At 46.2% G+C, this 25,515-nt stretch overlaps 1 protein-coding gene across 2 annotated transcripts in view; it reads right to left on the reverse strand.

Annotated features, from left to right (window-relative positions):
- Positions 1–2,812: 2,812 nt before the first annotated feature.
- The window catches only part of TSPAN32 (tetraspanin 32), a 34,510-nt gene continuing 11,807 nt past the window's right edge, over positions 2,813–25,515 (reverse strand). The window contains exons 4-9 of one of the 2 annotated variants that reach the window (XM_061463099.1): positions 24,905–24,979; positions 12,439–12,540; positions 10,915–11,007; positions 9,249–9,332; positions 6,935–7,026; positions 2,813–3,158 (exon numbers count right to left, since the gene is read on the reverse strand). In XM_061463099.1, the coding sequence (XP_061319083.1) occupies positions 3,137–3,158; positions 6,935–7,026; positions 9,249–9,332; positions 10,915–11,007; positions 12,439–12,540; positions 24,905–24,979 (468 nt within the window). In that variant the 3' untranslated portion in view covers positions 2,813–3,136. Of the gene's footprint in view, positions 3,159–5,675; positions 7,027–9,248; positions 9,333–10,914; positions 11,008–12,438; positions 12,541–24,904; positions 24,980–25,515 lie in introns of those variants that run through there. The other variant, XM_061463100.1, reaches the window with a different exon arrangement.

A 25,515-nucleotide genomic window follows, 5' to 3' on the forward strand; every position in this document is an offset into this window, starting at 1 on the left:
AGCAGCTCCATTCCACAAAAGAACTTTGTGTTGTATAAAAGTGATGGAGGGGGATGAGGGGAGAGAACAGACCCACATCCTCCCCACCTCGTATGAGTTCCTGGGGAGCTGGTAACGAGGCTATGGAAGGATTAGCATGGAGGGAGGCTCTAAACACCTAACACCCAGCGTCTCCAGGAGATTTTGTAAAGTAGAGAGGAGTCCCTCATCCACTGAGGATTGCGGGATGGCTGCTGATGTGGTTATCTGGTTGCATGGTTTGGGCTTGCATGGCAATCCCCCTGCCCTCCTCACAGCCAGCACAAAAATGATATACAAACCATGAGAATAAAACACATGTAATTTTGTGGGTGAGGTCCTAGTTAGCTTTTAACCACTGCATCTTATTTTCTGTGGCAAATAAGACAGAAATAGCCTAGATTTACAATTTACCTGTGCTGGTAAAAAAAAAAAAAAAACTGAAACAACAGCAGCATCACCAAAAATCCTTAAATAGGACATTTGGAGGTACGTGAAAGAACCTCAGGAATTCATCCTGCAGGAGGATAATAGTCCCAGAGCACGTAAGAGTAACTTCGGAGGCAGCCGACACCCTGCCATACTTATTTTCAAAGCAGAGACCTGAACAAGTGCATGGCAGTGGGAAGGTGGATCTCCATCACCCCAGAAGAGGTTTGCCTTCACCTTTGGGCAGCCAGCCAATGGCCTCATTTTGAGTAGGAAAAATCATGTCAAGAATCTCATCTGTGTATCTAGGGGGACATCTCCAGAAGACCTTTTGTGTACCCCAGCAGGAGCAGCTGGCACCTGCTCATCCAAAACTCCTTGTGCCCTGCTCTGCAAATTCAGCTGAAGCACGGTGATAGCCTGGGGTGGTTGTATCTGCCTGGCAGCCTTTGGGAGGCAGTGAAACAAGCAGTGCCTGAAGTTACTGCTTCTAATAAACTCAACAAATGGTTCTTGTCTGCATGGTCTGTCTCTCTGCCATCTTTAAATATTTATGTCAACGTATCTATGGTGATGGGTTAGGTTATATAAGGAGGACAAGGAAGGGGAGGGTGGTGAGGAAGAACAGCATTGACTCCCACTGGAGTTACGGCCGAGGAAGGGCAAACCCAAATGAGTTTATCCTGTGCAGACACACTCCCTCTCCTCAGCTCATGAGCCCGCTCAGTGAACATTCATTTTTCTCAGGGCATCAGAGAGGGCTGACCTGCAGCTGGGCTTAGCTGCGCTTTGCAAGATGCCATGTGGGAGAACAAGAGCCCAGCCCATCAATGTAGAGAGCTTCTATTGTATAATCAATGTATAATTCATTAGTAGGTGAATAAAGACTGGAATAGCTTATTGCTGATCCAACAGGGCTAAAAAGAAAGTGAGCCCATCCATGAGCACGCTGGTGCACATGGGGGTTAAACAATAGCACTGGGTGATGCTGAAGGGAGAAAGGGGGGATTTTGCCTTGGGATAACATAAACAACCCAGCCGGATGGCTGCCAGTGACTCCAGGGAGAGTGACACAGGGATATGCATCTTCCTGGCAAGAATGTCGGGAAGGATCTTTCCTTTTCACTTGCTGAAGCCTAAGGGAATGGCATCTGCTTAGACAGGAGGGTATTAGCTGTGGGTAAGCACCTCTTGGCTCGTGTGAAAGTATTTCTTCCAAGATGTGCTGATGATTCCTTACAAGCTGAGCAACAGCCCTGTATGTCTTCCACATAAAGAGATGGGTTTCTTTTTCATCACTACCCTCCAAGAAGGGGTAGATATGCAGATTGCCTCCAGGCACTAATGTATATGGTGGACCCCCAAAATGCCACGTGACTAAAGATAGCACTGGGTTTGTGGTGGGGGTGAGATGTTCGGCATGGAGTGCAGTGGAGCAGCCTCACCACCGTCAGGCCTGCAGCCAGTCACCGGTTTGGCAGCTGAGGCTGAAAGCTGCAAAACACACACTGCCTGCATTCTAGCAAAACCGCCTCGGAGGCTGCTCTGGGGTTCCCCCCTCCTCTCTCCTGCAATCTCCCCCTTCATGCCACCCACTGCTACATTTCCCAGTGGACAAGGTTGATGCTCGCTGCTGGTTGCTCACTCCCCCAGAAGAGGAACTACACAGGTAAGGAAAAGAAAAATCTCTTTTCACCCTACTACAGCATTTTACTCAAAGAGAATTGCAATGACACGTCACGTGTGATGCAACCGTGTATTCAAAGCAGCTTCTGACCTCACCTGCCTTCAGCTGTGCTGGTGGAGTTCTCATGCGTGGAGCATCTATCACTTCTGGCTGTAATTTTGGAGCAGAATTATAGCCAGCTGCTTTTGCAAACAAATTGCTTCTGCACCTGTTGAAAATACATATCTAGCAACTCTTTTTTTTTTCAGAAAATATCCTGTATATCTGCAGCTCGGAAATGCAGCTTTACCTTGGCTGGAGATGGTTTCCTCACCACCCCAGCACAGCAAAGATCCACCCAAGTTTGCCAACCTACAATGCTTACTTACACAGAACTTGCTCAGTGGCATCTCCTTTAGGAGCTTGCTGCAGACATGAGAGTTGTGCCGCAAAGGGACTGTTGCATGAGAAGGTTGTATCTCGATAGCAGTGGAACTGGCAGTTGACACACAGACAGTATGGCAGAAAATAGCAAAATATTTTGGAGCCAAGGCAGCACACCGTGAGGCTGAACGATTCCCACTCTCCTTACCATCAAATCCCTCTAGAGAGTCAGCAAACTGCTTAATCTTTGCTTTTCACAAGGTTTTGTCAGGTACTGAAACATCTGCTTTGCAGAAGTGCTGAACATCCTTTGCTGCTGCGTAAAGCTGCACCATGCTCACCTGCAGTTCTCCATGAGCAGTACCTTGGAAAACAGCATCTGCTGCTGTCGGAGCAGGCTCTGAGAGAGGTCCTCTGTCTCATAGGCAAGCTGTGGTCAGGCCACCCATGGGCACGCAGTAAGCCCCACGTAAAGCCCCAGGGGAAGTTAATGCTCATGCTGGCAGAGCAGGTCTGGAGCGGTGCATGGGCAGCAAGGTTGGAGAGCAGCACAAAAGGCTTCTTACCACTGCCATGGCTGATGTTCCCCAGCCCTGTAGGTAATTGCCTGCCCTTAGTCTGCTTCCTCTTCCCAAGTCCTCAGCTACAGCTGGGGGTTTGTCTAAAACAAGAGAATAACTCATGCACACAAGGTAATGCCTACCTATACAGAGGCCAAACTGCAACTGCTCAGGTAAACTTGGTGGAACCAGTAGATGATTGTTGGGGCTTAACTGACAATTAATTGGAGCCAATTCACAGTTAAATATTTAACTTCGCACCTTTGGTCTCCAGGTTGGTTTTTTTTTTCTCTTCCTGCATATGCCTACATAAATAGGGATTTTTTTCCTACCAGAGTTTGAGTGTTGACATGCTTGTAACAACCAGCTTCTGCTTCTGCAAGCCCCAGTAAGGCTCACTGGCTCTGCAGGTGTTTCCTAGCCTGGCTGCTGGCTTTGCATCCCCTCTGCTTGCTTCCAAGCTCTTATCCCAGTAAAACCTCTCTCACTCTTCTCAACACTGGGTCAATCTCAGCAATACTTACCAAGAGGTTCCTGGAGTTTTGCTCTGGCTGCACAAGACCTATAATTTGCCCATAGCAAGCAGCAAATTAAGGACTAAAGAGTGCAAGCACACTGACTGCAGGACAGGGATGTTTTGTTGGCAGAGGTGTAAAGAAACCTGTTCAACTCCCCCTCCCCTCACCCCAGCTTTGCAGCACCCCTCCAGCCATCCCCTGGGTGCTGCCATTTCTACAACTGCAAACAAAAGGGTAACTGCACTCTTCTGCACTAGGTTTTTAAAAACAAAGAAGTTGAAGATATCCACATTCCTGCTCCTTAAAACAACAGCAAGATGCCATTTTCTGTGCTACACACAGCACGAGCTCTGGTAGGAGAGTGTGTATGGCCAGGTGGCTGCTCATTAAAAGTGCTGCTCCTTGCTAGGGAACTCCAGTGGTGGGTGGAACGGCAATACAGATCATGAGATGACCAGCTAGTTGGGTGTCAGAAGAAGAAAGGGAACTTCCAGCTCCCTGGGACAAAAATTGCATGCTCCCAGTCTGCTGATGCCTGGGAAGAAGAACCAACAACTCTCCAGGTTCATTATTCCCTTTGTGAGATGGTTTGGTGCAGGTTGCGTTCTCATCCCTGCCGCAAGCACCAGAAATCATTACAGAGGTGTAAAAACAGCAGCTATGCACACACACCATTACATGGTCACTGCTAGAGAGGTGTCTGTCTGCTGCTTCCGGTGACATTTCACAGATCATAAACAATTCAACGGAAGAGAGAGCTGAGGGAGGGGGGATACAATAGCCTTTCAGGTTTACTTTATCATATGTATGCTATGCCTGTCTATAGTGATCTCAACACCTAAAGCTTTCAGCAGACCTGGTGGTGAAGCTTTAACAAAGATTTCTTCTCCTTGTTGATACGGCTTAAGCAGGTAACCCACACCAGTAACACAGACTACACTGATTTGCTTGATTTCCAGTGTAGAATGTCATCAGGTGTCCAGCCAACACAGAGTGATGGGCAAGAGCTGACTACAGTGTTTAAAAAAGTGAAACTGTAGAGATTTCTTTTATATAAATACTCCAGTCTCAATTGCTTGTGTCCTTAAGCTTTTTTCCTGCCTCTGCTTGCATTAGTCCTCATAAAGCACCTGCCTGCTGCGCCAGCAGATAGCCAAGGGCAGGATCAGGCTGATGAAGAGCTCATTTTCCTCCAAAGGACCAATGCCATCCTCTCGCTCTTGGGTGCTAAGGCATGCTGCTGGGGCAGGCGAGCACCAGCTGCCTGGGGAATATCTCTTCCCAGCACTGAAAGAATTACTGAGGGCTCTGCATGACGCAAACCCTGAGCAATGCAGGCAGCCTCGTGCACAGCAGAAAAAGAGAAGGAATGATGGCCTTCTGCAAGAAATTCATCTTTATTGAAGCAACCATGAGTCACACAAGCTGCCAGCTGGGCTAAGGAATAACAATAGTGGTGGCCTGGACAATAGCAGCTGGAGCTCACAAGGGAGATTGTCTGGCACTGGAGAGAAATAAACTAGAATGTGGGTATGTTGGCAAGTGTATACAACCTCTAAATCCCTGCTAGACTGGGGCGTGTTGGTGACTGCTACAAGGTAGTTTGAGTAACATTCTGGAGCAGTTTGAACTTCATGCTTTTTACAGTGAAGTCAACGGTGAAGCTCCACTGGTTCCACAGGAGCGGAACGAGGAGTGATAGCCTCCCCCCCAGCACAATTCCTTCCAACACAAGGTAATTGCAGCCATGTTAAAATACTAGCCAGGTGCTGTAGGCTGTACTGCTATTCTTGTATGTGTAGCAGCTCCTGCCTGAGGGACAGGACCTGTCCTGAACTTCATCACAGGGATTTCCACATTTATCTCAATAAACAATTGCTACTTACTGTTTCTCATGGCTAAAAGCCACAACAAAGGAGAGGGGTGAAAGCTGTTGTTGGTTCAAGACATTGCACATAGCCATACAGTTTACAGCAGGTTTTCCAGCACGTGCTAAATCTATTGCAATGATGAGTTTCAGCTCAGAGGTGGCTCTGCCTCCTTGCAATGAGGGCAAAGCACACCAGAGAGCCATCACTTGAGCTAGACTGAGTGCTGATGGAGGCTTTTAAAATTTCTGTTTATTATTGATAAGGTGATGATGTAAAGAGAGGACATGGAGTTGGACATTGTATTGTTTGACCTGGCTGAAGATCAGTCCTGTTCTTTTATAGATTTAAACTTCAGACCTGCGTGTATGTGTAATATCAAAGTCCTTTTGTATTGCACAGCAGTGTTGTGGGTTAGTGAAGCTAGATAAACACAGAGCTAAGGATAGAAGTTGAACAAGCCCCTGTGAAAACAGTGTGGCATCAAGCTCTAGGAGGTTGACTACGTGCTAGGAATTAAAAAATCATGGTGTATTGCATTAATAAAGAGGAATAAGAGCGTCTGTTTGCTGGTTATTTGTTTCAAAGCTCATGCACTGTTTTTCTGATTTTTTTCCTGATCTCTACCAAAAGCTGGTAGCTGGTGTAAGTCTGGCAATATTTGAAAACAGGGGAAAAACAGCTGACAGTCATTGGCTTCCTACATACTTGAGCATGATCAGAAACATGCCCAAAGTCAATCAATATGAGCGTCCAAGCTACAAGAACACATTTCCCATCACCAGTGACACACCTTGTGTCCATATATTTGCCAATGGTCCAAGATTATCCCAGGCTGTGATCCAAAGCCATCTTCCTAGAAATATTACATCTTTGGGGGTCACAGGGAATGCTCAGATGACAGCACAAGAGAAGTTTGGTTTAATGCTGTGATTTTTGCTGGGCTTTTCTCTCCATCTTTGTCTTAAGGGGCTCTTTGTGTCCTGTTTGTGGAGCTACAGCCCCTATGTCTCCTGGTGAGCTGATCTGCATCTCCAAGCCTAGGTGCATCATAGAATCACAGAACAGTCTGGGTTGGAAGTGACCTTAAAGTTCATCTCGTTCTAACCACGCTGCCACTGGCAGGGACACCTTCCACTTGACCAGGTTGCACCAAGCCCCATCCAACCTGGCCTTGAACACTGCCAGGGATGGGGCAGCCACAGCTTCTCTGGGCAACCTGCTCCAGTTTCTCAGTCCTCCAGTGCGTCTCAGGCCTTGTTCATTTTTGGCGAAGGTGTGGCACTGCTCCTCCTCAGAGCACCATCTGCTCTGACCAGCTCAGAAACACACAACAGCTAGTAGTGCAGGAAGGGGAAATGCATGACACACACACCCCGCTGCCTGAACCCATGTAAAGCCTTCCCAGGGGATTCTGTGTGTGACTTCAGACATCTTCCTGTGCAAAATCTGGCTCTGCCTGGTGGGGATGCCCAGGTGATGGATTTCTACCTCTCTCGCAGAATGTATTTTCCTTTCCTATCCAGGTTGCTGCTGAAGTGGATGGAGAACCAGAGGAATGAAGTCAAGATCATTCCATAAACCTAAAAGGAAATACATGAGATGGGCACACAATTAAATGCTGAACTGATTATGATGTTCTACTTGTGCAAATAAGCTATCATAAGTGCTGCCTATTAGTCCACTTGGCACTTCTGAATTTATGTATTGGGATGTAACATTTTTCTTGAGAGCTGTTTTCTGGTAGAATGGTGAGCACCAATTGGAGGGGAAGAGGAAGAAAAAAAATAAAAAGAAAGACCAACATGTGGCTAAAAAGCATCTGATAAGAATTAGCACAGTACAGCTCAAACCTGGCCCTGAAAATACCAAGAAATGAGATGAAACCAGGAAATTCAGATTTCAAATTCTAACCACAAAACATTTCTCTATGCAAACAAACAGATCTCTCTCTTAATAACATCCTTTTGTAAAGAGAACATAGGGAGAAACAACCAAACCAAACCAAACCATAACAAAAAACCCAAACAGTCCTCATGTATTGTTTGGGGTAAAAAAATCCCAACAAAACAAAACAAAAAAAAAACCTTAAAGTCCAACCCCCACCCCACGCACGTGCACACTTGAGAAGGCAAAGGACAGTACATTTCCTCTGTATTTTAACATTCTCCCTAATATATCACAAACCAGGATTACACAGGCAACATATCAAAGGTAAGGCTGCTGTCGGAAGGATAAACAATGTGCTTTTCCCCCAAAGCCTCTGCCTTAACATGCAAGTGCCTTTGCTTGTGGATTGATATGGGGCCACGTATGCATTGTTGGCTGAGGAATAGTGACATCAGAGCAGTTATAGTCCTTGTTGCATGCCTCCCTTGCATCCTGCCATCACAATAGTGAACTGTGCAGTGAGACTTCCTCTAGGACACACTTTAAAGAGAGCTGCCTTATATGGCTATGGCATCAAGCTGTGAAAAAGAGATATATATAATAAAACCCGCTCCCACTTTTGTCTGAATATAGCTGCAGTGAAATTCCTCCTATACCTGAGAAAAATTAGAAAGTGACACCATGTATTCACACATGACTTTACATTTATAGAGCCATAGCAATGCCTGATGGTTTTCCTAATTTACTACTAGGAGTATAAAACACAAAAATGCTTGTTCCTCTGGGCTTTATTTAGATGAAGAAAAGTCTTCTAACTCATAATTGTGCCAAGGCAGACAGAAGGAATTAAACAAATCAGGCAGGAAAGGTTGCCCCAGCTGGAGAGCAGCATGGAGATACCACAGCAGCCCGAATCTCCCTTCTTAGTGAAGAAACAAATCTCTTGGTATGTACTTTTTTCTGGTGTGCTTCAACACACATGCAGGGCCCCTGTGTAGAGGCAATTACAGCAATACACCTCTGCCAAGCATGCAAGCAGGCTTGTTTTAATTAGCACTCTCCAGCTCTGAAGGGACATTCCCCATGCGGCCATCGAGCTCCCTCACCACCTAAGGACATGTTCCTCTTGCAGTATCTCATTTTTCCTTTTGTCTTCCCCCAAATAAGACTCAGAAATTCAGTACAGACCCTTTCTACCCAAATCATCCTACCCCTCCTCTGCAAGATCCTATTTCAAAGACGGTACCTGGGAGCCCATGCTACTCTCCTCTGCTCCTTACAAGCCTGTGCTTTACCCACCCACTGCCCAAGATGCACCTTCCTGGGCTTATTAGTGGTCATTAAGAGGATGAGACCTTCCCTTCCCACACAACTCTCCAGCTCCACTATTGGTGCTCAGCAGCTTTAAAGACCTTCCAGCTCTGGTCAAACAAAGTGACTTCCCGAGCTGAGCTGGGAGGCAGCCAGTGAGTGCTGGGCAAGGAGAGGCAGCAAGTTTCCTAATACAGAGCTTTTACTGCATCTCCTTTTCCATAACTACTGCCGGCTTCCAACCTCATCTGCAAGCCCTGCGCCAGGTGACACAGCATCTCACTTGCAGGAGAGGATGCACAGGCAAACCTGGGTGGGTGAAATGCCAGCTCCCGCTGCTCCCCAGTCCCACCTGTCATGCCTGGTTTGGTCAGAAAAAACAGGCAGCAAGGCTATTCCTGCAGGAGAAAACCTCCATCCATCAGCCTGAATAAGACAGGTCCTGGCCCTTTCATAATTTCCACAGGGCAGTCCACCACTGCTTGTTTCTCTACCCCAGTCTCCAAAATTACCCAAAATTCTAGCTTCTGGGGGCTAATTTAGGATATGTTTCCATGCTGGAGCCTGCCTCCTGGGGCCAAAGTGAGAAGGAACAAACAGATACCGTGAAGCCAATGGTGATGCCCAGGAGTGTGGTGACAAAGTCCATGTGCTTCTTCAGGAAGAACTGGATCTCTCGGAGGCAGTCCTAGGGAGAGAGAGACCCTTTGCAGTGCAGCAGCAGCTCAGCTGTGGGGCTTTGTCCCCGCAAAGAACACTTGCCACAAGCCAGGATAGAAAAGGAAACAAGAGGAGGATGCAGCATTGCACAAATGGGCTGCTGTGTGATCAGCTCTCCTTTATCCTGCTGCTGGCTGCAACATGGGAAGACAATCATCTGCAGTGTATTTCCTATTGCTACAATACACCTACAATTTCCTTGGTATGATGTGTTTCAGACTGTGGGGGATTTGTGCATGTACGGGTAAGTGTGGTCATGCAAACTTCCTTTTGTTTCCAACCACTGGAAAATGAAAAGAGGGAAAAGACAAGACAGAAAAGCAGAGCACACTGTAATGCTAAATACACTCCTCAAAGACACTAATGAACTGCTCAATTTTGCAAGGTTTCGCAAGTATTAATATACATTAGCTTTAAGCATGCCAGCAGCCCCACGGAAATCCAGGAGGTGTTAGCTAAGAGAGCCATTTAAAAAACGCAAGAGCCTGCCCTTGATTAAGTGATTTGCAGAGTGAAGTAAGAGCACGCAAAGCCAGGAGTGAATGCAGCGCAGCTACCAAGCACTGTGGTTCTCTGGGTTGCAAAATGCATCCCCCTAGCCTACCTCCCCTGGCTCGCTACCAGAGGGAACACAAAACTTGGGGGGGGGGGGGGGGAAGGAGGGGAACAGTCACCCACATAGTGCCTGGTTTAACTCTTCCCTCCCTTTCTGCTCTTTGAGCTCTTTGGTCTATTCTGCCCCTGCTTCCTGGATGCAGTGCTTTGAGAGGCTGCGCCACTGGCTGATGCGTGCCTGCGCATCATGGTGTCCTGTTAGCGTGTGACATCTTTGCCTAGCAAAGTTTTTGTATAGCTGTAGCAAAACGGTTTTGTTTTCCATCAACACACATATTGATGCTGGAAACTTCAGCTACTTCAGCTGATTTGGCTACTCCTGTGGAAGAAAAAACATCAGAGATGATGAACTTTGCTCAGAGAGTATGAAGTCTATGTTACGGCTTCAGCACAGAGGCAGTCTAATACTGGTGGCTTCTCCATCAACCTCACTGAGCTACTGAAAAGAGGAGGAATGAAATATACTTGATGACGCTACTGCTGGGCATCATCACTCTGCTTCATGAGGTGCTCATTTTAGTACTTATTTAATGCCTGGGAAAAAGCAATTACAGAAAATTCCACATTTATTGTTAGTGTGACACTTCTGAAGCCTCAGAAAGTAGTGTCAAGTGGAAAAGTCCAACATGTGAGCTCAGACATATGCCATGATATCTCACACTCTGCATATGCAGGAGATGAAGAGAAAGCTGGAGGGAGGTGACAGGCTGTAAACACAGGCATTTTGAAGGGTTTCTAGAGCTGCAAAAGAAACCACATCTGTGAGTCTGACACCTGTGATCCACTGGGGCTCCTCCTTACTGAAACAACAAAACCCCACCACAACTAACCCCCAACCAAAGTAACCCCAAACTGTGGAAAAGCCACAGTTGTCATTAACAGTTACTGAGTAGCAGCACAGCCCCACTGTGTGGATGAGGAAACCTTTCCCTTACCTGTCCGGCATCATTTGCCTGGCCAGGTGGGCATGTCTTGCTGTCAATGTTGGTTGTGTCCCCAAAAGGAGAATGCTTCCCACAGCACAGGAACTGGAAAAAGATGGAGAGATCTGCCAGCCACACACCGGAGCTCTCTCCTTGCCACCAGCTGACACAGCAGAAGGCATCAGTGATGGGCCACACTTCTCCCCTGCTGCCACAGGCAGGGCTATACAAGCAGGGCTGCAAGGAGCGAAGCATGTAGGTATGCAATCAACAACTACAGCAATGGAGGTTAAATTCAGAGGACGCACATGGATCTTGCCCCAAATTTGCCTATGCTTTTCCAGGACTGCTGCCTGAGGCTGTGGCCAAGCCCTCCCTCCATGGTCACACCAGCTCTCACAGTGTCTAGTCCGGAAAACCGAGGGATGCAAGGACCCCAGTGTTTGTTATGGGCTGGGAGGATCCCCAGCAACACCCACTATGGAAATGGCTTCCTATAGCTGGGGTGAACTGGCCAGCTTGGAGCTCTAGCAAGGGGATGCCCATGGAAGTAGAGGGACTGTTTCTCCATCAATTAAAGTAGCTAAAATGAGCAACTGATGAACTGATAAAGCTGGGTATTGTGCCTGGTTCTCCTTGACAAGCAGGACTCTGGGTGTACTGCTCCAAAAGTCTGCAGAGCAAGCACCACTCTGGCTGGTCATGGCTGAGGGCCACCACCATCATCGCAATGAGAAACATTTGCCTTTTCTATGTTTTGAGAAGCATGGATGAAAACAGCTTCAGAAAGTACTTGTTACAATGATTTAATAAAACACAGGAGGATAAAGGGAGTTGAGTGGGAGGTGGATGGAACAGCATCTCCTTTACTTAGCAGGAACTCAGGAGTTTCTCACCACGGGGGACACCCTCATTTCCTGTGGCTTTGAGGGCAAACATCCTCCCTGTGCTCTGGGTCACCACCCTTGCCCACCTACCAAGCTAAAGAGAAGTCCCCTGCCCCAACAGCATCCTGGGTGGTAGGTTTTGGGAGCTTGCTAGCAGTCTCCAGGATTGCAAGAGGCCTGGTAGCCTCCAGTACTCCTCAGTCATAGGCTCAAGGATAAACAGAAATAACCAAGTCCAAATGCTTCTGCCACACAATGTGGAATTCTCTCCCTCTCTTTGCCTGTCCAGGGACACAAGAGGTGTATGTCCACTTTCTTGTACTACAGATAGGGAACACAGCAGAGGGCCTGCTTAGACAGACAATATGTATAACAGCTACTGTGCAGAAGTGCTGATGATCTCACATATGAATGATGCTCAGGGACGTGGCCCTCTCCTCCTGTTGGTAATCTGGTTGGTCAGACCTTGGAGAGGAAGAGTAGGAAGGGAGGAGCAGACTTCTTAGCAGGCTGGAGTACTCTACTCCTGAGGGAAAATGAGACTGCAGCATCCACGAGGCAGAACACAGGCATCAGACTCAGCCTGCTGAAACCTTGGGAAGATACCCTAGGGCAAGGTTTTCTGCTAAGGCTGAGAAAAACAACTTACTGCTTTGTGGATGGCAGTCAGCTCGTGCCTCCTGAAGCTGGAGGCATTCCTCCTCACCTCCTCATACACAAGATCATACACATCCATCATACTCTCTTCCACCTGCAATGAAAGAAGAGATCTGTACACACAAAACACTGGCACAGTTGTCTCTGGAGGGAAAAACACTCTTGCGTTCCCCCAGAAGCTCTTCCAGGTATAGCAAGACAAGCAGTGCAGCTATTGTATGACTACCATGTAGCAGCAGGAGCTGGTTATGACCTCCATTCACCAAGGGGCACCTAAAACATGGCAAATCCCATGAGAGAGGGTGTGATACTGCATGTGTACCACCTTATGCTATGCATGGACACTTTAGCATCACACTGAGGTCTCACCAGCTGACAGCTGGAGCTTTCCACCAGTTTTGGGCTTAGTGTCAGAGAAAACTCAGGTGCCTGTGACCAGTGTGCCTCTGATTTCCTCTGCCAGGAAGGGACGACACCATCTCCCCATCCTGATGTCACTGTGAGGACAGGCACACATGACAATGAGGTGCTAAAATATGAAGGTGAGAGGGCCTCAGAGAGCTGGTGTTATCCCAGTGACAAAGCAGTTTCCCTGAACAGGGCCAAAAAAATAACGGAGTGATTCAGTGGTGAATCAGACCGCAAATATTTACCCAATATGTGAGAACTTGCAGCCTGACAGATCCCAGCCAACTCCCACTCGGGTGTTGAAGAAAAAAATACGACAATTGCCTTCAGTGCCTGGAGTCAAACCTCTGCTTCTTGCTTTCATTTTCCCTCATTTGCACAGCAGCATCGATCTGAGGGGGCCTGCAGGCAGCATTTGGCTTCCAGGAGGGAAAATCTATTGATGAGACAGATGGAGTGAGTGGCCACACAGAGAGGGACGGGCACCCCAGGAGCAGCGCCATCTCTCCTGAAAGTGAGTCTTTTCAGCTCAGTCTTAAGGGGCTGAACTTGGAAATTGCTCTAGGGGAAAAGAAAAACGGAACACTGTCTCCTCAGGGGTGAAACCAGGGTAATTCAAGGTGATTACAGCCATCACTGCAATACTGCTCTACCCTGCCCAAATTCAATCAACTGACAGAGGCTGATAACCAGAGAGAGACAGGTTGAGATTACTTGTATCCAACTCATCTCCCTGCCACCAGGTAGAGAGTTTAAAAGCTTACATCAGAAAATGTTCCACAGCTATCATGGCATAGAAATTGAGTGGCTTGGAAGTTTCTCAGCATTTATCTGCAGCAAAACTGCCACTGCACCAGGATGCTCCATCACTTGTCACAGTGCAATTTGTAGGTGAAGCAGAAGCAATCCACCTTAAACAAGAGGTCCAGTGATGGAGGTACCACAGATATTCTGAGCCAAGGAAAAAATCCTTCCCAGCAAGATGCACTGTGCTGAGCTTTCCCATGCAGGTAAGGATGGAGGATGCTCATTCTGTCACCCCCATGTATCGAAGTACATCGAGTGGAGTCTGCAGCAGTAAGAAAGGATCTCTAGCAGACTTGTGCACCATCCTTCCCCTGAGGAAGCCTTAAACGCCAGTAAAAAGGAGAACATCCAAAGTTCTCTAACTCCTTGTGGGACACAAACCAGCTTCCCATCAGCAGCAATGAAATACATGGATTCAATAAAAAGACTGTCCATTTCCACTGAAGAATTGAATAAAGAATAATGAAAAAAGAATAATCTTTTGACCTCCTCCTGTGGCCTCGTGTTGCTAAGGAAGGAAGAACAGAGCAGCTGTCTCCCTAACCCAAGAAATTATTATATTTCAAATATCCCAACTCCAGTTTAAGATGCAGGAATAAAGACTATTTTATGTCATAGCAACATACAAATAGGTCTCCGTAATGTAGTGGTGTTGCATATGCAATTTTCTCATTTTTATATTTATCATTAGGCTCAGGATGCTGACCTTACCTACAAAAGGCCTACATGTAGATGACTTCAAAAACTAAAAATTAAGAAAGGCTTCAGTCAACTTGCTAGACTCAGGAAAGGGTTCAAGTGTGTAAGGCAATCCAGAAGTTTAACCACTTCTACAGATCTACTAAACTCTGGGCCAGGAAATGTTGGGATAGGTAGTTTTAAGCCTTCTGCCTTGGCTGGACTCATTCCCCAAAACCTCATGAAAACTGGTAAAAATGCTCAATTGCAGTGAGTTTTGGGCTGGATCTGGCTGCTTACTTTACAGTCATATTCAACTTAAAGCAAGGGAAGATGAGACTTTGTCCAGTGATGTTTCATCTGCAATGGTAGTCACAGGCTCCCTAGCAGCAAAGCAGGCTCTGACAATGCCACCAGAACCAATTCACTATGCAGGGAGGTCAATGCTCATTACGTGTTTTGCGCTGATAACAAAACCCAGGGCCCACCTGAGGCTTATGTCCTCCTCAGCAGCTTCTCTGGTGGTTGTGCTGCACAAAGCAACCTGGGAGGAAGGCAGGTGAGCTGCCCAGATGTTGGCAGCTGCCAGACTGGCGAGCTCCTGCCAACTGCATAAAACCATGAGAGTATCGATTTGATCTTGAGAGGTCCTGCCTGAAGCAGTGGTGCATGCTTGAACCTTCCTCCTTGTACTGTGCAAGGACATAAAACACAGACTAAACCTGTTTGAAGGATAAGAGTGAATAGGAAAGAACTGAAAGAACAATTCACCCATAACAAAGCTATGGCATAAAATTGCTCCAGCTGTTGGAAACAATAAGGGAAGAAACCATGAGCAGTCACCAGCTCTACTACAGTGATGGTGATGATGATGGGACTCGATTTGGGAGGCCAGGTCTCCTGGAGCCTGGTGTAGCTGACAGGGAAGAGCAGTTTTGGTAGCAGGCTTGCCAGGCTGGTGAAGAAAGCTTTAAACTAGATGTATTAGGGGAAGGGGGCATCATGCCATCTCAACACACCCAGTCAGTTGCCAGCACCTATAATAAATGCTCATAGCAATGTAGAGATAACCCAGCCACTCCAGCCAATGAGCCGGCTTCATTTGGAGCTCGGCTAAGATGCCTCTATACAAATGCCTGTAGCATGGGGAACAAACAAGAGGAATTAGAGATGTGTGCACGTCTACGGGGATATGATATAGTTGGTATCACAGAAACATGGCAGGATGGATCCTATGACTGGAGTGTTGGAATGGAAGGTTACAGGCTCTTTAGGAAAGACAGGCCCGGCAGACGGGGAGGGGAGTTGCTATTTATGTTAGGGAGAGGCTGAAGACTATGGAAAGACAACTTCCTTCTGCAAGTAATAGAGACAAGGAGAGGTGCCATGCTTGACCTCATGATCACCAACAGGGAGGGGCTGGCTGGAAATGTGATGCTTCAGGGCAGGGGGGGCCAAGGCTCTTGGTTGATATTCAAGGATCACCTGCTACAAGCTCAGGAGTGTTGTGTCCCAACTAGAAGGAACTGCAGCAGGAGGGCCAGGAGACCTCCATGGATAGATAAGGTATTGCTGAGGAAACTTAGAGGGAAAAAAGAGGCTTACAAAAGGTGGAAGCAAGGACAGGCAGCCTGGAAAGAATACAGGGATGTTGTCCGGGAAGCTAGGGACCAGGTTAGGAAAGCTAAGGCCCAGTTAGAATTAAACTTGGCTAGGGATGTGAAAGAAAACAGGAAGGGATTCTATAGGTACATCGTGAATAAAAGACAGAGTAAGGACAACGTGGGCCTTCTCTGGAAGCTCTCAGGAGAACTGGCTACAAAGGATTTGGAAAAGGCTGAGGTTCTTAATGACTTCTTTGCCTCGGTCTTCACTGGCAAAGGCTCTGACCAAACCACCCAAGTCTTGGAAGGCAGAGGCAGGAACTGGAAGAATGAAGACCCTAGGCACACTGTAGGAGAGGATCCTGTTCAAGACCATCTTAAGAACCTGAATGCGCACAAGTCCATGGGACCTGATGAAATCCACCCGCAGGTCCTGGAGGAGCTGGTGAATGAAGTTGCTAAGCCACTGGCCATCATATTTGAGAAATCATGGCAGTCAGGTGAAGTTCCTGACGACTGGAAAAAGGGAAATATAACCCCCATTTTCAAGAAGGTGAAAATGGATGACCCGGGGAACTACAGACCAGTCAGTCTCACCTCTGTGCCTGGCAAAATCTTGGAGCAGATTCTGCTGGAAGGCATGCTAAGGCACATGAAAAACAACAAGGTGCTTGGTGACATCCAGCATGGCTTCACTAAGGGGAAATCCTGCCTAACCAATCTGGTGGCCTTCTATGATGGGGCTACAGAACTGATGGACAGGGGTAGAGCAGTTGATGTCATCTACCTGGACTTGTGTAAAGTGTTTGACACTGTCCCACACGACATCCTTGTCTCTAAATTGGAGAGACATCAATTTGATGGATGGACCACTCGGTGGATAAAGAACTGGCTGGATGGCCGCACACAAAGAGTTGTGGTCAATGGCTCAATGTCCAGTTGGAGACCAGTAACAAGGGGTGTCCCTTGGGGATCTGTGCTGGGACTGGTCTTGTTCAACATCTTTGTCGCAGACATGGACAGTGGGATTGAGTGTGCCCTCAGCAAGTTTGCTGATGACACCAACCTGTGTGGTTTGGTTGATATGCTGGAGAGAAGGAATGCCATCCAGAGGGACCTTGATACACTTGTGAGGTGGGCTGATGCCAACCTTATGAAGTTTAACCATGCCAAGTGCAAGGTCCTACACCTGGGTCGGAGCAATCCCAGGCACAGCTACAGGTTGGGCAGAGAAGAGATTCAGAGCAGCCCTGTGGAGAAGGACTTGGGGGTGTTGGTCAATGAGAAGCTAAACATGAGCTGGCTTCAGTGTGCACTTGCAGCCCAGAAAGCCAACCGTATCCTGGGCTGCATCAAAAGGAGCGTGACCAGCAGGTCAAAGGAGGTGATCCTGCCCCTCTACTCTGCTCTTGTGAGACCTCACCTGGAGTACTGTGTGCAGTTCTGGTGTCTTCAGCATAAGAAGCACATGGAACTGTTGGAACAAGTCCAGAGGAGGGTCACGAGGATGATCAGGGAGCTGGAGCACCTCCAGTATAAGGACAGACTGAGAAAGTTGGGGCTGTTCAGCCTGGAGAAGAGAAGGCTGTGTGGAGACCTCATAGCAGCCTTCCAGTATCTGAAGGGGGCCTATAGGGATGCTGGGGAGGGACTCTTCATTAGAGACTGTAGTGCTAGGACAAGGGGTAACGGATTAAAACTTAAACAGGGGAAGTTCAGATTAGATATAAGGAGGAAGTTCTTTACTGTGAGGGTGGTGAGGCACTGGAATGGGCTGCCCAAGGAAGTTGTGAATGCTCCATCCCTGGCGGTGTTCAAGGCCAGGTTGGCCAGAGGCTTGGGTGACACGGTTTAGTGTGAGGTGTCCCTGCCCAGGACATGGGGGATGGAACTAGATGATCTTAAAGTCCTTTCCAATTCTAATTATTTGATGATGATGATGGTTATCTCCAGGTACATAGTGACTGCTAAAGACTTCACTTGCACCCAGTTTCTGAGCTTGATTGTGAGTTGGCTTCTCAGTTATTTACTGGTCTTTTTCTCCATTTTGTAAAGCAGCCTAAAAGAACTGATGGCACAAAGGATTAAATGGAAAACGTTTGTAGCAGTAATTTTCTCTTGGAATGCGTGTCTGGACAAGCCTAAAAGTACAATTTGCTGATTAGATGTTAGTAAGGGAATACCAAACTACAAAGCCATTTTTTAAAGGAGCGAATTGACTGTAGTTCCTCTACATCATCTTTCTGATGTTTGCTAGGATCACTTGATTTTGAAGGGGAAAATTGCTGTCTTCATACAACACAGAGGTCTGTTTTCAAAGAGTACTGCAGGGATCTTTCTCATTTAAATGTTTCAGATGTAGGCATAAAGTACTAAATCTCAGTATTTATCACTGGCTGTTTCCTTCTATGGAGGAGACTGTGCCACAGAACATACAAGAGGTCTGCTTTAATGAGAAGAGACATACAAGAGCAAAAGATTGCAGTAATGAACCATCACCTTAGCAACTTTTCTGCCTGGGATGTATATACTCAGAGCTGTAGCTGAGCTCTGAAGCAGTGGTCACACACGGCAGCATCTATCCAGGCCTAAATGCCCTGCTAACTCATGCATGCCTTATGAGATAAAAAAATAAAAGCTGAAAGCATAAGACAGTCACCAGATGGTTTCACAACCTATCCTTATCTGCAATATTGTTTTATCCAGTGCAGTCGTTTTTTTCAATTAAAGTAAAAAAAAAAAAAAAAGGAAGAAGGAATTTTGAGATTGTTTATCATCCTCTAAATCCTTTATCCCCCAAGAAGCAGAATTTATGCCTGCAGGAAGGCATTTACTCTAAACCATTAGTGTTCTTACCCTTGGCTATTAGAAACTAAAGCAAATTTCAGTCTTACCTCCTTCAGGAGGAAAACTGACATTCTTGACTCAGGTTATTTATCAAGGATAATTTTTACCTGTAACTGGATTTGGAACAGAAACATCAGACAAGGAGGTCAGCCTTCAGTTCCTGATCGCTTTGCAAACCAGAGTATCAATGAATCCTGCTGCCAGCAAATGCCTGTGCCTAGGCAACCTGAGCTAGTCACTTAGATGTACATTAGAAGACTAATGTAGACTGGACTGATGTCAAGAACAACAGACTGAGACTTACTCATGAACCATCTTTGAAACAGTCAGCAGCCAAAATTCCCTCTGCAAAGCTGGAGCTCAAGGACAATACAGTGAAAGGAGATGTCAGGATTATCTCAGAGACAAGCCTGTCTGCTTAACAGGAACACCCTCGACAAAGCAGAGCAGGAAGAGCAGCACAGTAAGCAAGAGGGGGAAACTCCTCTCCTGTTGTTCTTCATGCCTTTGAGGTACCAAACCAAGCATATGTGCTGCAGCCTCAGAAAAAATGGCAACCTCAGCAATTCATGTTCTTTCAGTGTCACCAAGAAGGATATACTGACTAGCATCACTCAGGAATGCCCCTTCAGCAGTGGCTACTGCAGACTCCCTTGCTTAGCTATAAACAGCAAGTTAGTCAGTTAAGATGGGAAAATGGAATAAAGTGGTTGATTCACTCAAAATCCTTCCTTGCTGCAGTAAAAAAACACCCACCACATGTCTACATTTTGCTACTCTGTCTTCCCTTTCCTCCCTGGCAGGCAGAAATGAACACCTTCACAGCATGTCAGAAATGGGGTTAAAGGAGGAAGATGCAACTGCTTGGGTTTCAATAAAGCAATGGTGCAACTGCAGTGAAATAGAGGAGGTAAAATTGCTCTGGGCACTTTCGCCAAGCAGTAGAGCAACTCCCACCACTTGGAGTGAGCACATGGTAACATGGGCTCCTCCCCACACTCTGCTCAACCAAGACATCATTGCCTTATCCAACGCAGTCATTACAGCTTGCTGCAGCTGTGTACTTCCTTCACAGCTCCCTCCTCTCCAGCCTTCCTCAAGCCAATCAATCCCAGCGGCAGAAATACACCCAGTGCTGCAAACCTGAGCGGCCTTTGAGGACTTCCATGGAAAACTGCACAAGATAAGAAGGTGCTGCTCCCCCCGACTGGTGGTGGTCATTGAACTGCTCAAGCGAGAAGACCCAGATGAGGCTTTTAGCAAAATGGTTTTCACTTTTTCTTTTCAATGTCTCTCTAAAGATTATATATCTATATATAGATATGTAAACATTTTTTTATATATATGGACTTCCCCCCACTGTCTGGTTTTGAAAGAGGACCACGCAAACCGTGACCATCTTATGGTCTGTCACTGAGGGAATACACGGAAGGAGAAATACCATCACAGAACAAAAAATTCAGGAAAAGAAAAGCCTTACAAATCTGTTTACTTCTGATCCTAGCACTTCCATCAGGCCCTTGCACAAAATATTTAAAACAAGGAAAGTGCTGAGCTGTTACACTCTCACCTCCTCCTCACTTCCCATCTCCAGGTCTCAAAAAGAACAGCAAAATTCTAGCTGCATGGGTGCTATACCTCCCACTCAGACAGTGGGCAGGGGTGCATCAGAGCCATCTCTGTGATACTTGGATTCAGCCAGGAGCATCACTTTGTGATTTTGGCAGAGCACCAAATACTTTACAGGGAAGTATAGAAAAACCAGGCAGGAAGTTAATCAACCCTCATGAGTTTTTCTCACTAAATCCTCCAGATCTATGGCTGCACCCCTTGCAAGTGACACCAGCCTCAGTGTATCAAGGTCCTCCTGGTTTTTTGGTTTGGGCATGAGGGGAGGAACTGTTTGCTTTTTTGTTGTTGGATTTTTTTTTATTATTATTATTTTTTTAACAAACTAAGTATTTCACAGAATCATAGAATAGTTAGGGTTGGAAAGCACCTGATGATCATCTAGCTCCAACCCCCCGGCCATAGGCAGGGACACCACACACTAGACCATGTTACCCAAGGCTCTGTCTAGCCTGGCCTTGAACACTGCGAAGGATAGAGCATTTACCACTTCTTTGGGCAACCTGTTCCAGCGCCTCACCACTCTCACAGTAAAGAACTTCTTCCTTATATCCAACCTGAACTTCCCCTGTTTAAGTTTGAACCCATGACCCCTTGTCCTATCACTATAAACCCTGATGAAGAGTCCCTCTCCACCACCCTTGTAGGCCCCCTTCAGATACTGGAAGGCTGCTATGAGGTCTCCACACAGCCTTCTCTTCTCCAGGCTGAATAGCTCCGATTTTCTTAGCCTGTCTTCATATGGAAGGTGTCCATTTTAAAACTGCAAAACCAACAGGCTGCAAAGGGTCCACACTGACCCTTTATGCTATTGTCATTCAAGATGAACAACATAGCAATTTATGAACCTCCCAACATCGTAGAAAATTATCCCAGTAATCCTTATTCTCTCACCCACAGTACTTGAAACCAGTGCCACTTTAGACCGCTTCCCAACAGGAAGTACTGAAAGATATTGAAAATAGTTTTAGCTTAAAAAACCCAGTTGTATCAGCAACAGAGCTAGCCCTCGGGGAGCACTGTCACCTTCCAGCTGGCGCTGGCTGCTCTGCTGTGATAAGCATCCTAACAGCAGTGTGAAGGTTGGACAGTGCCATGGTGATGGTGACCATCCGAGTGGTCTCAGGTACTGCGGGCTGACGCTGCTGGAGAAAGAACCTCCAGCTAACACTGTGCCACAGAAAGCAGCAGAAATGGGGCCATGCGGGTTCAGCGTCAGGGCAGTGATAAATTATAAACCCATGAGTACAAATGCCTGAGTGGCGCCTCAGACAAAAGCGAGCAGTGTCTCACTGGGGGGAGTGGGCTGTTACTGTGTGATGAGAACATAAACACAAGGAAAGACTCACAATATTTAAAAACCCTATGGAAGGGGGAGGGGTTTCCCCCTCTCTTTTTCTTTCCCATGGACTTCAGAGACTGGACAAAGCTTTCTGCTTCCCTTAAAGTGATTGTGCCTGGCAGAATAACAGCAAGAGCAAGGAGGATATCGGATTATTCACAGTGTTAGCACAGCCAAATCACAGCTTTTTGAAAATAAGACCCCCATTAGTGGCCACAATTCTGATCCAGCACCACTGAATTGTAAACCAAAGGAAAACTATCTGTACGCTTTGGGTCTGCTTTCAGGAAACACCTGAATGCACCTTCAGTTTGTATTCAAGTCCCATTAAAGTCTTTATGACTTAAGCCAGCATTTAAGCATTGACTTCAGATGAGACAGACTGGACTCTGCACAAGTTTGCTCCTACACACAGCAGTGGAAGCAGTTACAGACACAAACACACCCTGAAGAAACCACAGGCTTGGTTTGCCACTAGAAGGATCTCTAGAATCCCACTTAAGAAATTACTGGGAAGTGCTGGGTCACTCCTTTCATATCTGCAGAAACTAGAGATGCACATGCTGCTTTTGTGCATGCAAAGATAGGATTTGCCTCCTGAAGACCCAGGCAATGCTGCTCCTGGCTTTGCAAAGGTGCTCGTTAGAAGGAAGATCCTGAGACAGGAGAAGCGCGCTGATCCCGTATGCAGGGAAGGGAGCAGGAAAGCTGCTCTTTTCAAGAAAAAGCCTCAAGTGTAGCAGTGCTTGTTATTTAATAGCTGCAACTGCTAATTCCAGCTTTGCACCCCAGGCCCTGTTAGAAAATCACCATCTCAGAAGATATCCCCTTGCTCATTAACAAAGCATAAAAGATTAATGTCCTCTTCCAGTAGGAGAAGGGAAGAGCAAACAGGTTCCTCTGAAGAAAGTTTCAAGCAAAGCAGCCTGAGAAGACAGTACAGAGGAGACCTAGATCTCACAAAACCCGTTCACTGGCCACATGTATGGGTTGACAGAGGAGGAATAATTACAATACTGAACAGAGAACATTTTAGATAAAGCATGATAAATGTCAGATTCGATACTTACTGCTGCATGTCTGGTATATGTTATTTTCAGAATAAAGACTATGTAACACCAAGTCTATCTGAATGCAGGTAACTTGAGATTTAAACAAGTGGCATCTGTCTGAAAGAATTCTGAAGGAGCTACAGAAGGTCACAAAAGCAGAAAAGAATGGGAAATGAGAAGATTCACATTTTGTTTACAGTGCCAGGTCTGAGGATATCAAATATTTAAAAATAACTCTTTTTATTGTTTTTTGTCCTTTTTCCCTGTCCTGCATAGTTGCTCTGTAAGAAGTGCTGTAAGCAGGGCTCTGAAACAGCCACAGATCAAAAATGGCATCTTTCTTTCATCATGTTCAAGTAACATTTCTATCTACTGCCTCTTGAAAATAACCATCAAAACAAATTTTCAAATGGCTTTCCCACTTCGGGTGATTTTCTGTAAGAGGGGTCTGCTTTTGAAGGAAGTGGAAAATTTAAATATTTTTATAATTTTGGTTATCAAGAGGAATAAACCATTGAGAGTATCTGCGGTGGCTTGGTGTAGGAGGGACCTCCCATATCCCATCTCCCTGCTTGCAGAAGGAGGGGAAGGCTCTGCTTTCAGCACTACCTAAATTCATCACCTCACCCATGTGCAGGGAGACGAAGGGATCTACCAACGCCAGCTCCAAGCTGGCATTTCCAAACTGAACAGTCTGATTTTCTTTTCACTGGAAAGTCTAAGTGTTTTTCATGGGAAAATGCAAATTTGTTGCATGAACACGGGGACAGTAGCCCCTTGTTGCTTTCAGAAGCACTGATTCAGGCACGTGAAATGGGCATATTCATCCACATTCAGTTTTACATCCCCACATTCTCTTCCTTTCTTGGTAGCTGCATGAATCCCATCAGGCTTTCAAGACAACTGTCAATTTGGCCAGGTTTGATTTTTTTCCCTTGTACTACCACAAGTAACTATTTCTGACAGTACTGCCAGAAGGAGGGGGCTGGCGAGAGCACCTGCTTTAAGTTTGCTCTTTACTTTGAGAAAGTCAGACAAATAAACAGCTCTATAATGCGACTTCAGGAGTCTTCCCCCTGCTCCCATCAGTTCTGTGGAGCACTGTACTACCTGTCTTTGTCCTGGAGGGACAGTCACATCTGCATTTCTCTCTCACATCTGCATTTCTATCACTGGTGAGACAAGTTACCTTTCAAGCAAAACTGAATCTCCGTATGTTTTGTAAGTGACATGCCTAATTAAATCTTTCCTCATTTATATTCCCTGTTTCTCTCTGAATTTAGGAAACAGAGAATTTTGGCTACTAAATATGAAGATCAATTTCTGCTCTCCTCAGCAGCCTGCTACTGTGGCCCCAGGGATATCCCAGCCCCTGGATACGGATACCCACTGCAATGCCCAGGGCTGACCCTAAGCAACTCTGTGTGCCTCAACACAGCTTCCTCGGAACCTTCATCTCCTACACCATCCATCTACTACAGCACCAGCAAGCTCACGGGTAACAATTCAAACCCCAACTTTCTTGCATATTTGGCTTCATACAATCTTATCTTTCTGGTCCAGCATGACAACAGCCCAAACACCATTTTTCACACTAGAGTTTTTACTGTATCACTGCTGCCAGTTAATGAACACATATCCTGGATATTGCCAGAGACAACCTGAACCGTCACAACCCACCACGACCTTTGAACAGAGGCTCCCAAGTGGCATTATCAGGAATTAGAGCTGGCTGGAAATGACTTTTCAAAAGGCAAGCATTTCATTTGAAACAAAACAAAACAACCCTTGGAAAAAAAATCCCAAAGCTATTTAAAACAAGACTTGCATTTTGTTTTGCCTTCAGGACAAAGTGTTTGCCCTCTGTGAGGGTTTCCATGGCTTCTCCCTTCAGTGACCCCATTGGAGAGGCAGCTGATAAAGGCAGCCCTGTTCTTGTAAGAGATGGGTGGAACACAGCATGCATCTGATAGGTCTTGGCTTAGATGTCTTAATTAACACCAGATGTCCCTTTTACGGGAGAAAGTTGCTACAAAAAAAAATCCCTATCTGATGAGATGCTGGTGGTATTTCCTAGCAGCTGATGCTTACCTCCGTGCTGTGCGTGTATCTCCAGCAGGCAGCTGGGACCAATCCGCAGAAGGCCAGAGCAAAACAGAAAAATCCCTGAGGATGAAGAGGGAAAATACCATCAGTTAAAGGATGGGGGAAAAAATACCCATCTGAAAACACCATCAGGATGTATTTAATACACTTGTTTGAAGAAGTTTAGTTAAAAGTTAGAGCTAAACATCACTTTCTTTTAATATTCCTCATAATGCTGGTTAGTTAAAAGAAATTAGATGGACAATAATGTGATTCTCCATCAGGAGCCTTCTAATTAACCTGTGGTCATTTGAAGAGGTTGACCAAAAAAGCACCCATTTTCCTGCAGAGCAGTTAACCTGTTCTGCCCAAATTCTACTTGGAAAGATTAAAAAAAAAAAAAGGAGAGACAAACATTATAGTTATAGTATGTTCCTCTTCTGCAGAAGGACCATACTCCAGAATAGCATCTTCTTACTCACAGGATTGAATCCCCAATGTTTAAAACCTGGCTACCAATTTCAAAGGAGGAAAACCCACATGGATAGTCCATGAAGAAGTGAGTACCCTTCCTTAAACCAGCACCATCCTAGTTAGACAAAAGAATGACATAAATA

This window comes from Pezoporus flaviventris, unplaced genomic scaffold, assembly GCF_033815535.1.
Source record: "Pezoporus flaviventris isolate CSIRO_AGI_PZ_B2104156 unplaced genomic scaffold, CSIRO_AGI_Pfla_v1 ptg000036l, whole genome shotgun sequence".
Taxonomy (NCBI): Eukaryota; Metazoa; Chordata; class Aves; order Psittaciformes; family Psittacidae; genus Pezoporus; species Pezoporus flaviventris.